Raw genomic sequence first — 16,428 nt, 5'->3', positions numbered from 1 at the left:
TAGATACTAGTCAGGTTCGTTAACTACTGAGCCACGATGGGGACTCCTACGTTCTTATAACTTAGTAGATAATTGTGCACTGCTGAGCCAAATAGTATAGTATAGCTACATTTATTTTCTAGTCCCAATTTTTGTTTTTCCTGGAGTTAATAACTGCCTCTTTTTTTCATTTGCTTAGTTCAGTGTATTGCTAAATCTCCTCAAACACTCCAGCAGATCCATAAAATGCCTTTTCTGTGCAGTCACATAATCTATCTGTTCCTTTTGTTTTTCTAGTGATCTACTTCCTGGAGCTTCCCCCCTCTCCCTTTCAATCTAGGACTGGTTGCTTTCTAGACTAGCTGCACACTTGCCCCCCTGTTAGAGCATCTGTTTCCTGGCTTACAAGTCTTCTCTATGTTGGTTTTTGCCCTCCTTTTGGTGGAGCACATCCTCTAGTCACCTCCTCAGAAAGGGCACATAGGAAGTAAAAATGTTACCCCTTGCAGGTCTGAAAATGTCTTTCCTCTATCTTCACTCCTGACTTCTTTGACTATGCCTAAAACAGTAGATTGGAAATAATTTTCTACCAGAAAATTGAAGGCATGGCTCCACCATTTCTAGTTTCCAGTTTGCCTATTGGGGTATCTGAAAACATTCTGATTCCTGATGTTTTATATGTAATGTGTCCTCCCAATTCCTGAAACTTTTCCAACCTTCTCTTTATTCTTAGTATTCTGACATTTGTGATAATGTGCCTTAGGATGGCTTTTTTTTCATTTTTTAAAAGAAGAGTAGGAACCAGTGGCAAACGATTGTTATGTCGGAAATGGCACATACATTTATCTAAAAAATTTTTTTTCCTTTTTGGCTGCACCCAGGACATGCAGAAGTTCCCAGGCCAAGGATGGAACCCATGTCACAGCAGTGACTCAAGCTACAGCAGTGACAACGCTGGATCCTTAACCAGCAGCACCACCAGGCCCTTTTTCATTTTTATTGGGTCCTCCTGGTCTGAAGGTTTATGCCCTTCAGTATGAAATGTCCTCTTATCATTTCTTTGATCACTTCCTCCCCTCTGCTTTCTCTAGAATCCCTGGACAATCCGGTTGTCAGATATTGGGCCTCCTAGATTGATCATCTAATTTTCTTATCTTTTTTTTTTATCTCTTTGTTTTTTTGGTACATCTTCTGGGAAATTTCCTTTTCATTACCTCTCAATCTATTGAATTTTTTATACTTTATTTTGGCTCACATGTTTTATTGTCCCAGTGCCCTTTCTCCTTTCATTATTCCCCCTTTATTTTGGCCACCCCGCAGTACATGGAGCTCCTGGGCCAGGGATCAGATCCGAGCCAAAGCCTGGAACTAAGCTGCAGCTGTGGCAACGCCGGATCCTTAACCCACTGTGCAGGACCAGGACCAAACCCGTGTCTCAGCCCTCCCAAAACGCCAATCCCATAGTGCCACAGTGGGAGCTCCTATTCCATTTTTTAACAGTTTTTACAGCATCTTATTTCATGGATATAATATCTTCTCTCTCTGAGGACACTAATAATTTTTGTTTTGTATTTTCTTCTGCTCTCTGCACCATCTCCTTCAAACACTTTGGTTTATTAGTCCACTCTGGACTTCCTCTTTTATCCTGGAGAGTTCCTTCAAATATCTGGTGATATGTAACTAAAGATCAGTCTTTGAGGGAAGCACTAAATAACTAATTGGCAGCTTGGGGGGGGTGAGGCTGTCAACTGGTGGGCTTCATTCTAGGGGGACTGAAGGAAGATCTGGGTTTTACACTACGAAATATCAGTGTCTGGAGGTCTCTTCTTTGGGGCCTTCAGAAAAGAACCCTCCCGTTTCCTGCCTAGGGAGCACACTTCTGGCTGTCAGGATTCTGGGAGCAGAACTGGAGAAGGGGTCTGGGAAATCTTCATTTTTTTTCTTTTGGTATCTCAATCTGACCCTTTCTGTGTCTGCTGACCCCAAGTTCAGTTTCCCTAGGTTAACTTCTCCAAGGAAAAAACCCTGACCTCCTGCAGAGTAGAGGGGTAGTCACCTGGCTGGCTGTGCAGGGTGCTGGGGTGGGGGGCTAAGGGTGTCACTGCTCCCTCTGTAGATAATGGATTCCTTGCCCCTGTTTTCAGCCCCCACATCTCACCCCTGCCTAACCTGTCCCTCCTCTTCAAATTGCTTTTCATCATCCAAATATGTGTTACCATCACTTAAGGAACAAAAACTGAGACAGAAAGAGGTGAAGCAATTTGCCCAAGGTCGCATGGCTATTAAGTAGCAGAGCTGGTATTTAACTTGGGATGTCTAGTGCCAACATCTGGTAATGACTTTGCTATTCTGCCCCTCTGTGCTCATTACTTTCCTTTCTCCCCCATGTTCTTTGAAAAGGTCAAGGAATGTGAGCTTATTATAACCAGAAGTTTGTTCACTCAGCCAACAGGTATTAACTGAGCACCTGGTGTGTGTGAGGCACTGAACAAGGGATATAGGAATGAAGATGCCAGTCTGGCTTCTTAAAATTTATGGTCTAAGGGAGGGAGCAGACACTGAATTGCTGCACTTTTAAAGGAAAGGAGTGACGTGGTTTGATTTACGTGTGTTTCTCAAAAGATCTTTGACTTACTGTGTGCAGGTTAGATGGAGGGCAGAGCAAGAGTAGACGAGAGAATGAAATTCCTAGAAAGGTAAGTTGTTAGAGACCTACCGTTGGTCTCTAATTCTTTTTTTTTTTTTTTTTCTATTTCAAAAAGTTGTAGCACTGACACTGGCCGCACCTAGAGCATGCAGAAGTTCCTGGGCTAGGGATCAAACCCATGCCACAACAGCAACCCAAGCCACAGCAGTGACAATGGTGGGCCCTTAACCCACTGAGCACCAAGGAACTCCAGACCCTTATATTATACCATATAAAAAATTAACTTAAAATGGATGAAAACCTAAATATGTGCTAGAACTATAAAACTTGTAGAAGAGGAGCTCCCGTCATGGCTCAGTGGTTAACGAATCTGACTAGGAACCAAGAGGTTGCGGGTTCGGTCCCTGCCCTTGCTCAGTGGGTTAAGGATCCCGTGTTGCCGTGAGCTGTGGTGTAGGTTGCAGACTTGGCTTGGATCCCGAGTTGCTGTGGCTCTGGCATAGGCTGGCAGCTACAGCTCCCATTAGACCCCTAGCCTGGGAACCTCCATATGCTGCAGGAGAGGCCCAAGAAATGGCAAAAAGACCAAAAAAAAAAACTTGTAGAAGAAAACATAGGTGGAAAACTTCGTGTCACTGGATTAGGAAATGATTTCTGGGATATGCTACCCAAAGCAGAGGCAACAAAAAGAAAAAATAGAAACTGGACTATATCAAAATTTAAAATTTTATGCATCAAGGGACACTACCAACAAAGTGAAGAGGCCATCTGCAAAATGGGAGAAAATATATGCAAATCGCATATCAGACGGGTTAATATCTAGACTATATAAAGAACCTCTCCTACAACTCAACAATAAAAAAGCAAACAACAGGATTTAAAATATGGGTAGGGGAGTTCCTGTCGTGGCGCAGTGGTTAACGAATCCGACTAGGAACCATGAGGTTGCGGGTTCGGTCCCTGCCCTTGCTCAGTGGGTTAACGATCCGGCGTTGCCGTGAGCTGTGGTGTAGGTTGCAGACGCGGCTCGGATCCTGAGTTGCTGTGGCTCTGGCGTAGGCTGGTGGCTACAGCTCCAATTCAACCCCTAGCCTGGGAACCTCCATATGCCGCGGGAGCGGCCCAAAGAAATAGCAAAAAGACAAAAAAAAGAAAAAAAAAAGAAAATATGGGTAAAGGACTTGAACAGACATTTCTCTAAAGACATACAAATGACCAATTAGCACATGAAAAGATGCTCACCATCACTAATCACTAGAAAAATGCAAATCAAAACCACAGCGAGATACCATTTCACACCTATTAGGATTGCTACTATCAAAAAACAAAACAGGAGTTCCCACTGTGGCACAGTGGATTAAGGATCCAGCATTGCTGCAGCTGAGGCATAGGTCTCAGCTGCAGCTAGGATTTGATCCCTGGCCTGGGAACTCCCATATGTCAAGGGTGTGGCCAAAAAAGAAAAAAGCCAAAAACAAACAGACAAAAACAGAAAATAACAAGTGTTGACGAAGATGTGAAGAAATTGGAACACTTGCGCATTGCTGGTGGAAATATAAAATAGCACAGCCATTGTGAAAAACGGCATGGCAGTCCCTCAAAAAAATTGAAAATAGAATTGCAATCTGATCCAGCGATTTCACTCTGGTATAAACCCCAAAGAATTAAAAGTAGAGTCTTGAAGAGACATATGTGCATCCATGTTCATAGCAGCAGCATCCACAATAGTCTAAAGGTGTCCATTGGTAAGTGAAGGGATAAACAAAAAGTGGTCTATACATACAATGGAATATTATTCAGCCTTAAAAAGGAAGGAGATTTTGACATATGCTACCACATGGATGAATCTTGAGGACACGGTGCCCAGTGAAATAAGCCAGGCACAAAAAGACAAAAATGATTTGTATCCTATGATTCCACTCACATGACGTCCTTAGAGTTGTCAGATTCATAGAGGCAGAAAGTAGAACGGTGGTTGCCAGGGGCTGGGGGAAGAGGGAAATTATTTAACGGGTATCGAGTTTCAGCTTGGGAAGATGAAAAAAGGTTCTGGAGATGGATGGTGGAGGTGGCTGCACAACGTCAGTGACCCATACACTTAAAAATGCTTAACGTGGTAAATTTTATGTTATGTGTTTTTTACCACAATAAAAAAAAAATAGAAACCGTGGGTAATAAGAGCTCTCACTGTCTGTTTTCTAAGCTAGAGTCTGGTGAGGGAGCTCTTTAGAGGCATTCAAATCTTAGCTCCTCAGCCTACTTAGCTGTGTGATCTTGAAAAAATTACTTCACCTCTCTGAAGAGGTGTTTCCTCATTGGTAATTTCAGTGTAATCAAGCTTTTTAGGAGCCAGAACATAGCTGGCACATAGACAAGAATTAGCAGACCTGGAGCTCCTGGTGTGGCTCAGCAGGTTAAGAACCTGACATAGTGTCTGTGAGGATTCAGATTCAATCCCTGGCCTCACTCAGTGGGTTAAGGATCCCACGTTGCCACAAGCTTTGGTGTAGGTCACAGATGTGGCTTGGATCCCTCGTTGCTGTGGCTGTGGCATAGGCCAGCAGCTGCAGCTCTGATTCGACCCCTATCCTGCGAGCCTCCATATGCTGCAGGTGCAGCCCTAAAAAGGAAAAAATAAAAAATAAAAAAAGAATTAGCAGTCCTTTGGGGTTTATGTCCCCTGAGATTTTTCTCCATTTTTTTCCTCACAGATTTCAATCTTCTACAACTGGATCCAACCCTGAGAGTGAACTCTATGGACTCTGAGATGCCTTTGCTCTTTTTCTAGGTCAAAAGCCCCATAAGCACATCTTGAATTATGCAGCTGCTGAAAGAATTTGCTCCCAACCATCTTTCTCAGATCTCAGAGAGGCTCCCTTTACACAGTGCATCAAGTGGCCGACCATGTTGGTTTCAGGGCCTTAAATTCATTCCATCATCTGCCAGACAAACCCCCCTGGCAGGAAAGAACATCACCGTCTCTGAATTTTTCTTCAATGTCATGGCGACTGGGCGTGCTCTACAGCTGAAGCACAACCAGGGCCACATTAAAGCCACACACACACCTGGGTCTCCAGAGTCCTGGGCTTTTCAACTGACAAGAAAGCTCCTAGTAAGAATTTCCTCCCCCAGGCAAACCCAGGGCAGCTGGTCAGACCCGGGGACCTCTTAATGCCAGGTGCCCAGAAGAAGGCTGAGACATCCCCTCCTTTGTACAAGACTCAATGGGACAGGTCTGACAGCTTTGGGGTGGTCTTTTGTTTTCTCTTTTGCTTTTTATTTAGGGCCACACCTGCAGTATATGGAAGTTCCCAGGCTAGGGTGTGAATCGGAACTGCAGCTGCAGTCTACACCATAGCCACAGCAACACCAGATCCAAGCTGCATCTGAGACTTACACAACAGCTTGCAGCAATGCCAGATCCTTAACCCACTGGGTGAGGCCAGGGATCAAACCCATATTCTCGCAGATCCTATGTCAGGCTCTTAACCTGCCAAGCCACAGTGGGAACTCCTGTTTGTTTTCTTTAAGCAATATTCTCAGTGTCTTTTATTTCATGTACCAGGCACTATGCCCAAAGCAGCAAATGCTTGATTTCATTTCATCCTCACTGCAACCCTGAGTATTAAGAGCAGGTGTGGAAATGTCTCCATCCTACAGAGGAGCTAAGTTAGATGGCTCATCCAAATACACATGGCTAGGAAGTGACAGTGACAGGATTCCAACTTGGACCTGGTTTCAGTGCCCACTCTCATAGCCACCTGCGTCTGTACTCTGATCACTGTCCCCCAGCCACCCACCACCTGCACTAGCTCATCACACACCAGCCATGGGAGGGGCCCATCCTGGAGGCCAGGACCCAAGCGAGGGAACAGGGCCAGAGGCGGGCTGGCTCCAGAGTATTCACTTGTTTTCACACATCTCTCAACCCTGCTATAGTCTGGGGATTTGGAGATAATCTGCTCAGAGTCCAGGCAGGGTCAGGAAGAGACAGACTTACAAACATGAGAACAAAGTCACCATGATGCCTCCTGGTAGGGCAAGGAGAGGTCAGTACAGGACAAAATGTACACCTCTGGTCACAAGAGGGTGGCAACCAGGATTTGTGGCATAACAATTATGTGTCAGGTCTTTCTCAGGCATGGCTTTGTAGACTCCTTACACCTGTATTGTGTTTAATAGATACGAGACATTTGCTGGACACTGACTCTGTGCCAGGCGCTGGGAGGGCACTTTATATCACCAAAGCATCCCAGCTCCCCTACAGGGTAGATGGTATTTATTCTTCCCGATTTACAGAGAGCGGCAAAGGAAACTGCCCAAGGTTGCAGAGCCAGAAAGAGGCTAAGTGGAGATTCAAAGCCCTTGCTCTTCCCTGAGACCCCAGTGCCTTCCTCTTGCCTGAAGACCCAAAGTATGCCCCTCACACACTGCCTTTGATCATGAAAACCTAAGCTCCCGAGGGCATGGCACTGTCTTGGCTGCCATAATGTGCCAGGGACTTCCAGCAGCGCCCGCTCAGAGTAGGTGTTCCAAACACACCTGGTGAATGAATGAATGTTGACGTGTCCATCAGCGTCTTCAGGCAGGAACCGTGTCCCCTGCACTGCAGAGGGGACCTAGCATTTATCAGAGGGTTCCCTATGTGACAGAGGGTCAGGCGCCCTAATCCCTGGAAGTAAGCAGCCGCAGAGAGAAGAGCTTTGGGATAGATGAAAACAGCGTTCCCTCCCTCCCCACCTTCCATCCTCAACCTGGACCAACTGAGGTCCCCTGAAGAACACCTTGGGCCTGACCCTGGCTGTCCTGAATGTGTAGTGACTCGGCTCTCCTGAAGGAAAGGGAAATGTTATCAGATCATTTACCCAAAGCAGCTAATTTGTTTTTAGCTAAACTGGGGGGTGTTTTTTTTTCCTGTTATGTGCAACAGTTCATGGGGATCAACATCAAGGCAAGAGACCTAAAAACAAAAACAACAACCGCAACAGTAGCAAGGTAGGACCACCAACCCCCATCTGATCAAACTTGCGGCCCCTGAGGAACCAAACTGAACAAAATGGCTTCAGTCTGGATCAAATCTCATTTGGTCCCAAACAGCATGTACTGCTGAAGTATTGAGTTAATGTTATTCCCAAATGCTTTGTGAGATCTCAAAAATAACAGCTGTTCACTCTAAACGGGCCAAACAATACAGAATCATTTCCAAAAAAAATTTGAAAACCACCATCAATAGTACAGACTATCATTAACAGATAATAGGCAAAACAGACATGCCCTGTTTTATATAAATGGGATCTTGCTCTAATACCATTTTATAACCCATTTCTTTCCTCTCAAAAATCTGCTGTGACCATCTTTCTATATCCACAGGTACAAATTAATACAATTTTTGGTGACCGACTGTTATCCTAGTCCAGCATAACAATTCTTTGTTATCCATATTTACAAACAATCCATATTTACAAACAATCCATATTTACTCTCTGGGTCTTTTTCTCTAAAGACCCAGAGAGTAAATATTTCAGGCTTGGTAGGTCCCAGAAGGTCTCTGAAGCACATTCTTCTTTTTTTTGTTTTTGTCTTGCCACACCTATGGCATACAGATGGTTCTGGGCCAGGGAACGAACCTGCACCACAGCAGTGACAATGCTGGCTCCTTAACACACTCAGCCACCAGGGAACTCCTTGTTTCTGTTTTTTACAACCCTTTCAAAGTGTTAAAAAAATAGAGTCCCTGCTGTGGCACAGGAGGTTACAGATCTGGCATTTGCGGCTTAGCTTTGATCCCTGGCTCGGGAACTTCTACATGCTGAGGACATGGCTAAAAAAGAAAAAAAAGTGTAAAGAACCATTTCTAGCTCAAGAATCATCCAAAAACAGAGTACAGGCTGGAGCTCATCTCACTTATAGGCATTAAAGCTCCTGAATAAAATTACTTTTTTTTTTGGTCTTTTTTTTTTTTTTTTATGACCGCACCTGTGGCACATGGGGGTTCCCAGGCTAGGGGTCGAATGGGAGCTGTAGCTGCCAGCCTACACCACAGCCACAGCAACACGGGATCCGAGCCACGTCTGTGACTTACACCATAGCTCACAGCAATGCCAGATCCTTAATCCATGGATCAAGGCCAGGGATGGAACCCACATCATCATTAATCCTAGTCAGATTCATTAACCACTGAGCCATCATGGGAACTCCACAAAGTTACTTAATAAGTCCCCTATTAAAAGATATGTAGAGGGGTTCCCGTCGTGACACAGTGGTTAACGAATCTGACTAGGAACCATGAGGTTGTGGGTTCGATCCCTGGCCTTGCTCAGTGGGTTAACGATCCGGCGTTGCTGTGAACTGTGGTGTAGGTCGCAGATGCAGCTCGGATCCTGAGTTGCTGTGGCTCTGGTGTAGGCTGGCAGCTACAGCTCCGATTAGACCCCTATCCTGGGAACCTCCATATGCCTTGGGAGCGGCCCAAGAAATGGCAAAAAGACAAAAAAAAAAAAAGATATGTAGGTCCTTTCTGCCTTTATGTTATTATAAATAATGGAGTGATAAACATCTTGGTGCACACAGCTATCTGACGGTCTCCCTGGGGAAACTTCCTAGAATCTCAGAGATAGAAGGAAACTTCACAGTGAGGGCATTCCCTCTGTGACACTCCAGACAGATGGCTATGCGGTTTCCACTTGACCATGTCCAGAGATGGGAAGCTCACCACCTGTGCGCAGAGTCCATCCCATTGCTGGGACAACTCACAGGGTAATAAGTTCTTTATTTGAGTGGAAAACTGCTCCCTTCTTTTTTTTTTTTTTTTTTTTGGTTGTTGTTGTTGTTGCTATTTCTTGGGCCGCTCCCGCAGCATATGGAGGTTCCCGGGCTAGGAGTCCAATCGGAGCTGTAGCCACCGGCCTACACCAGAGCCACAGCAACGCGGGATCCGAGCCGCATCTGCAACCTACACCACAGCTCACGGCAACGCCGGATCGTTAACCCACTGATCAAGGGCAGGGACCGAACCCGCAACCTCATGGTTCCTAGTCGGATTTGCTAACCACTGCGCCACGACGGGAACTCCCCAAACTGCTCCCTTCTTATCTGGCACCATTTTTCCTGGTTCTGCTCACAGAATCACAGAATCTAAACTTAACCTTCTCCCTTCCACATGCTGGAAAATAAAGATATCCACAGCACACGCCTCACCCAGCTGTGGTGAGACCTGAGTTATTACAAGTCAGTGCTCAGTAGGTATTAGAGGTTATGGCTGGTAGGTGAGCTGCCTTCTCACACTGGGTGGTCCTTCCTAGGAGCCCCCACCTCCGCTGGTCCTCATGCATTCATGAGTGTCATCATCTGAGGAGAGATGATGGGAGTTCTCTCGTTGGCTTAGTGGGTTAAAAAACTGGTGTGGTCGCTGCTATGGTGCAGATTCGATCCCTGGCCTGGGAACTTGCACATGCCGTTACCACCCACCCCCCTGCAAAAAAAAATGATATCTCCCTCTTAGGTTAAGGGAAGGCCCAAGATGATGCAGGTAAATCATATCACTGGCACTCAGGCCACGCCTTCTCCCATTGCTCCAGGCAAGTAAATGAGGACAAATCCATTTCTTCGTGGGACCCATAACCTCAAAATCATTAACATGGACACACTCCACAACAAAAAAGGTGGCCTCTATGGACAAGTTTCCAGGTTTCTACCCTGTGGCTGGCTGCATCCACCATACTCAGAGGTGCTTTTTTTTCCTCCCTTTTTCTTTTCTTTAAAAAAAAATTTTGTTTTCTTTTTAGGGCTGCACCCATGGCATACGGAAGTTTCCAGGCTAGGGGTTGAATCAGAGCTATAGCTGCTGGCCTACACCAGTCACAGCAATGCCAGATCCTTAACCCACTGAGCGAGACCAGGGATCAAACCCACATTCTCATGGACACTATGTCAGGTTCTTAACCCACTGAGCCACAATGGGAACACCTCTTTTTTTTTTTTTAATTTTTAATTTTTTGTGGCTTTGTTTGTTTTGGGTTTAATTTCTTTTTTCTTTTTCCTTTCTTTTCAGATGTAGTTTTGTGTATTTCTTACCTCACTAACATGACTGCTGGTGGAACATCAGTTAAGCCTCACCCCATCACACATGTCCCCCCAGACTGGCCTCCCCAGCTCACAATTTTGCTCCTCTCCTTCTACTTCTAAACTGCTCCAGAAGTTCCCTGCTCCCTGCACCCTCAGCAGATACTGTCACCACCAAGGCTTTAATAACTGTAGTGGGTTGAATGGTGGCTCCTCCCCTAAAAGACAAATCTAGGTCCCAACCCCCAGCACCTGTGAATGTGGCCTTATTTGGGAAAAGGGTCTTTACATGTGTAATTAAGTTAAGAATCTTGAGACCATCTTGGATTATCTGGGTAGGAAAGACAGTGTCCTTGGAAGAGACACACAGGAGAGAAAGATGCAGCCACAAGCCAGGGGCTGCCAGAGCCACCAGAAGCTGAAGAGGAAAGGAAGGATTCCCCTTAAGAGCCTTCAGAGGGAATGCAGCCCTGAAGACACTTTCTGGACTTCTGCCCCCAGAACTGTGAAAGGATAAATTTCTGGGAGCTCCCATTGTGGCTCGGCAGGTTAAGAACCCAACTAGTATCCATGAGGATAAGAGTTCAATCCCTGGCATCACTCAGTGGATTAAGGATATAGCATTGCTGCAAGGTCGCAGGTGCGGCTCAGATCCGGCATTGCTGCAGCTGTGGCATAGGTCAGCAGCTCCAATTTGACTCCCTAGCCCTAGAACTTCCATATGCCTGAGGTGTGGCCATAAAAACAAACAAACAAAAAAAAGAGTAGGAGTTTCTGTTGTAGCTCAGAGGTAATGAACCCAACTAGTATGCATAATGACTTGGGTCTCATCCCTGGCCTCGCTCAGTGTGTTAAGGATCCAGTCTTGCCGTGAGTTTTGGTGTAGGTCATAGACATGGCTTGGATCTGGCATTGCTGTGGCTGTGAGGTAGGCTGGCGGCTACAGCTCTGATTCGACCCCTAGCCTGGGAACTTCCCTATGCCTCAAGTGCGGCCCTAAAAAAAAGGAAAAAAAAATAAAAGAATAAATTTCTGTTGTCTTAGCCATCATGTTTGCATTAATATGTTACACCAGCTGTAGGAAACTGATATGGTAAAAATGCAGCCAAGAAAAAGCATGGATTTTGGCACCAGACACTCCTAGAATCAAGGCCCAGCTCTGACTCTAACTAACTCTAAAATAGGACTTTGGGCAAGTTCTAACTTCTCTGAGCCTCAGTCTGCACCCCTGAGAACTGGGTATAACCATCCTACCTCTTGAGAGTGTGGTGAGTGTGGGATGATTTCACACCTACGATGGCCCTAGCACAATCCCTGGCACACTCCTGTCGCAGTGGTTTCTCTTCTTGTCCAGAGAGGGGAAATGGATCCAGGATGACCCCTGGTGAGCTGCCCTGGGGTCCTAGGCTCCCGATTCCTTTTCTGGCCCTTGGTCACCTGCCACCATTGGGGTGGAACCCAAAGCCCTGCGCTAGAACTTCAGCACTAGAAGAGGCTCAGATCTGTAACACTGAGTTCACACCTCCTCTCCCACTTTACAGATGGGGAAACTGAGGCGTGGCGAAGGAAAGATAATTGTGCAAGGCTACACAGAGTATTGGTTCCTCTGACATCTGGGAGCCCAAGATCTTTCTACTTCTCCAAGCTGCCCTCCCAGGAGCTAAGTCTCAGATGAGGGTTCAAGGTGGCTGAGGCCAAAGAGAAATAGAGGCTCCCATCCAAAGCTTCAGAATTCCTGGCAAGGACCTGAGCTCTTAGTAGACGCCTACATTCTATGTCCCCATGTCCAGCGATTCACTAATATTCAGTAGGTCCATGGATGAACCTGTCCCCACCACTGTCATCATCTTTACCAACAACCACATCAAGCAGCTACACTGACTCAGTGCTCTCACGGCCCGATGTATTCTCGTGTTCCGCCGCGACATTTACAGAGATTATCTCATTTGCTCACTCCGACAACCCTACAGAATTGCTGCTATTATCATTCTTGCACAGAAGAGGAAGCCGAGCCTTGGAGAACACAGGTTGAATAGTTTCTCCCAAAATTCATATCTACTTAGAACCTCAGAATTATTTGGCACTAGGGTCTCAGCATACGTAATCCATTAAGATGAGGTCATACTACTTTCCCCGCCGCCATGGAGTCTTGCGGAGGGAGGCAGAGTTTTAGGTGCACTCAAGATTCGACTCTACCCATAACCCACCGCCATGGCCGAGGAAAGCACTGCTGCTAGAAGTGTAACGGACATTAATAAATACTTCTCGGAGTTCCCGTCATGGCGCAGTGGTTAACGAATCTGACTAGGAACCATGAGGTTGTGGGTTCGGTCCCTGCCCTTGCTCAGTGGGTTAACGATCCGGCGTTGCCGTGAGCTGTGGTGTAGGACGCAGACGCAGCTCGGATCCCGCGTTGCTGTGGCTCTGGCGTAGGCCAGCGGCTATAGCATCGATTCGACCCCTAGCCTGGGAACCTCCATATGCCATGGGAGCGGCCCAAAGAAATAGCAAAAAATAAGACAAAAAGAAAAAAGAAAGAAAGAAAGAAAAAAAAATAAAATAAATACTTCTCTACAAGAGGTGCTGAAGACTACCCTTCTCCATGATGGCCTAGCACATGGAATTCACGAAGCTGCCAAAGCCTTAGACAAGCACCAAACCCATCTTTGTGTGCTTGCATCCAACTATGATGAGCTAATGTCTGTTAGGCTGGTGGAAGCCCTTTGTGCTGGGCACCCAATCAACCTAATTAAGGTCAATGACAACCAGAAACTAGGGGAATGGGTAGGCCTCTGTAAAACTGACAGAGAGGGAAAACCCCACAAAGTGGTTGGTTGCAGCAGTGTGGTAGTTAAGTGACTATGGCAAAGAGTCTTAGGCCAAGGATGTCATCGAGGAGTACTTCAAATACAAGAAATGATCAAATTAAAAAACTGGCTCTTAACAACAACAACAAAAAGATGTGGTCATACTAGACTAGGATTGACCCTAAATCCAATGTGACTGGTGTCCTTATAAGAGGAGACACGGAGGCACACACAGAGGGACATGGTCATGTGAAAACAGAGGTAAAAATTGGAGTGATACAAGGAGTTCCCGTGTGGCTCAGTGGGTGAAGGATCTGGCGTTGTCACTGCAGCAGCTCAGGTGGCTGCTGTGGTGTGGGTTCAATCCCTGGCCTGGGAACTTCCACATGCTGTGGGTGTGGCCAAAAAAAATTGGGGTGATAGGGCTGCATCCAAAGGGATGCCAAGGAAGGTCAGCAATGGCCAGGCACTCAGCAAGGAGAGTCTTCCCAAGAGCCTTCAGGGGAGTATGGCCTTGTTGATTGCAGACTTTTTTTTTAAACTAGGTTTTTTTTGTTGTTTTTTTGCCATGTCCACAGTATGCAGAAGTTCCCAGGCCAGGGACTGAACCCAAGCTCCAGCAGTGACAACAAGCCACAGCAGTGGCAAGGCCAAATCCTTAATAGCTAGGCTACAGGGAACTCATAATTTCAGACTTTTAGCCTCCTAAGCTATAAAGAATACATTTCTGGAGTTCCCATTGTGGCGCAGCGGAAATGAATCCAACTAGGAACCATGAGGTTGCGGGTTCAATCCCTGGCCTCATTCAGTGGGTTAAGGATCCGGCGTTGCTGTGGCTATGGCTGGCAGCTGCAGCTCCAATTTGACCCCTAGCCTGGGAACCTCCAGAAGTCTCTAGTGTGGCCCTAAAAAAACAAAAGCAAAAAAAAAAAAAAAGCAATACATTTCTGTTGTTTTAAGCCACTGGTAACTTGTTACAGCAGCCACAGGAAATTAATACAGAGGCGTTAACCATCTTGCCAGCCATGACCTAAAACACAGAAGCAACATCTGTTAAAACTCCTCCACTTCCCAGTTCTCCCAACAAAATAACTTTTTCTAGCAGGAAAATGAATGTTAGCACTGAAAGGAAAGACGGTTGATGAGAGTATTTAGTAAGCACTTACTATGTACCAGTTGCCCTGCTAAGGGCCACAAAAGTACATCCACTGTTCCACTGAATCTGTACAACCACAAGAAATGAGCATTATTCTCCCCATTTTACAGGTGAGGAACGTTGAGGCTCAGAAGGTGAAGTAACTCACCCCATATCCAGCTGAGAGTGGCAGGGCCTGGGTCTGTCAAATTCAATCCCTTTGTTTTACAAATGAGGCAACAGAGGCACAGCTAAAGCAGTGATTACAAAGGCTCTGGCCAAGATGGGGGATAAACATTAAACAAAGCGACTGCTGGCCAACCGGCCAACAGGGGTCCACCTGGGGCTCCCTCTATTTGCATACAAAGAGTGGTTGCTCTTCCAACTGGCAAAATAAGCCTGTCTGGGCAGCGAGTTCTTCAAGCTACAACCCTACCCACCATTGCACTGGAGCGCAAGTGGCCAGAAATTAATTACCTCTCTCAGTTCTGGCAAAGCCTGAGGAAGGAAGGTTTATTATAACGAGGCCCAGTGAGTGTCGAAAGAGATAATTAAAGGCTGGAACATGGAAACACAGGGCCCTGGAGCTGCACACGAGCGGGCAGGCTGGCCAGCGCGCGCTCAGCAATAAACAGGACAGATGCCTTGTTCCGTTCAGTTCAAGAACCACAACATGCTTGTGGGAGGCAGGGAAGAAACGCTCTTCTCCATCACCCTGGCTCTGCTTCCAAAGTAAGGATGGCTGGACCAGGGGGTGGGGAAGCCAGACACAAGGGAAGCCTGGAGAAAGCAGATTTCCTTAAGTGTGGCATGTCAGCCCAGGGGTCTCTGGAAACAGGACAGGTCCATCCAGCAAACACCTAGGGATGTGTCAGACCCTAGGCTGTGGCCCCAGCTACAAACAAAGGATGCCCACCTCACCCCACACGTCCTCATTCGGGGAGACAGAGAATGAGTGATCAGAGGTTTGAAAAGTGGGTGGTCTCTGCTCTGATGGGGACAGTGTGGGAACACAGAGAAGGCATCAGAGAAGGCTCCTTGGAGAAAAGACTTACTAAGCTGAAAAGCAAGGGCTTACTTTAGAGGGAACAGAGATCTGAGGTTCCTGCACATCTTCTTTCCCTCTTGTCTTGTCATTGGGGGGGTTTGATTATAGAGCCCAACTCCCCAGAGGGAATCCCATTAACGGAGTGCTGAGAGGAGTTCCTGTTGAGGATCAGTGGGTTAAGAACCTGAGTAGTATTCATGAGGATGCAGGTTTGATCCCTGGCCTCACTCAGTGGGTTAAGGATCAGGCATAGGTGGCAGATGTGGCTCAGATCTGGCATTGCTGTGGCTGTGATTGCTGTGGCTGTGGCGTAGGCTGGTGGCTGCGACTCCAATTCAACCCCTAGCCCTGCAACTTCCATATGCCACAGGTGTGGCCATTAAAAACACAAACAAACAAAAAAGTGTCAGAGATTGACCTAGGAAACAAGACAGAAGATGAATGGGACGCTCCCTCCAGGAGCAACCAGTGCAGAAGGGAAGACAAACACAGGAACCAGGCACGACACTATAACCAGGAAATACCCATTTCACGGCATGGATGTTTGTGCATCTTCCCTCTTCCCTATGACAGGCACGAGAGGAAAGTACTCGATTTGCATCGTTGCACTTGATCCCCGCAACAAATGACTGTGGGGAAGCACTGTTGCTGCATTTGGCAGATGAGGGGACTCTGAGGCTCAGAGAGAAAGAGAAATTTGTCTAAGGTCATGCAGCCTATAGGTTGTAGGACCAGGACTCAAGCCCAGGTC

The 16,428-nt window shown here is 46.5% G+C and overlaps 2 protein-coding genes across 2 annotated transcripts in view; one reads left to right on the top strand and one right to left on the bottom strand.

Annotated features, from left to right (window-relative positions):
• The window catches only part of OPRD1 (opioid receptor delta 1), a 39,026-nt gene that overhangs the window by 8,890 nt on the left and 13,708 nt on the right, over window positions 1–16,428 (bottom strand). The gene's annotated exons all lie outside the window — the stretch shown is intronic.
• On the top strand, window positions 12,899–13,546 carry LOC125132943 (40S ribosomal protein S12-like). Its single transcript, XM_047790822.1, has 2 exons — window positions 12,899–12,945; window positions 13,255–13,546. The coding sequence occupies exons 1-2, from the start codon at window positions 12,899–12,901 to the stop codon at window positions 13,544–13,546; spliced, it is 339 nt and encodes a 112-aa protein (XP_047646778.1).

Source organism: Phacochoerus africanus, chromosome 8 (assembly GCF_016906955.1).
Source record: "Phacochoerus africanus isolate WHEZ1 chromosome 8, ROS_Pafr_v1, whole genome shotgun sequence".
Classification (NCBI taxonomy): Eukaryota; Metazoa; Chordata; class Mammalia; order Artiodactyla; family Suidae; genus Phacochoerus; species Phacochoerus africanus.
The sequence above is the reverse complement of the archived record's forward strand: the minus strand, read 5'-3'. Positions and strand labels throughout refer to the sequence as shown.

Coding starts and splice junctions, on each gene's coding strand:
- LOC125132943 (XM_047790822.1), top strand. CDS start 12,899: ATGGCCGAGGAAAGCACTGCTGCTAGAAGTGTAACGGACATTAATAA. Junction 12,946..13,254: donor AGTGTAACGGACATTAATAA/ATACTTCTCGGA, acceptor TAAAATAAATAC/TTCTCTACAAGAGGTGCTGA.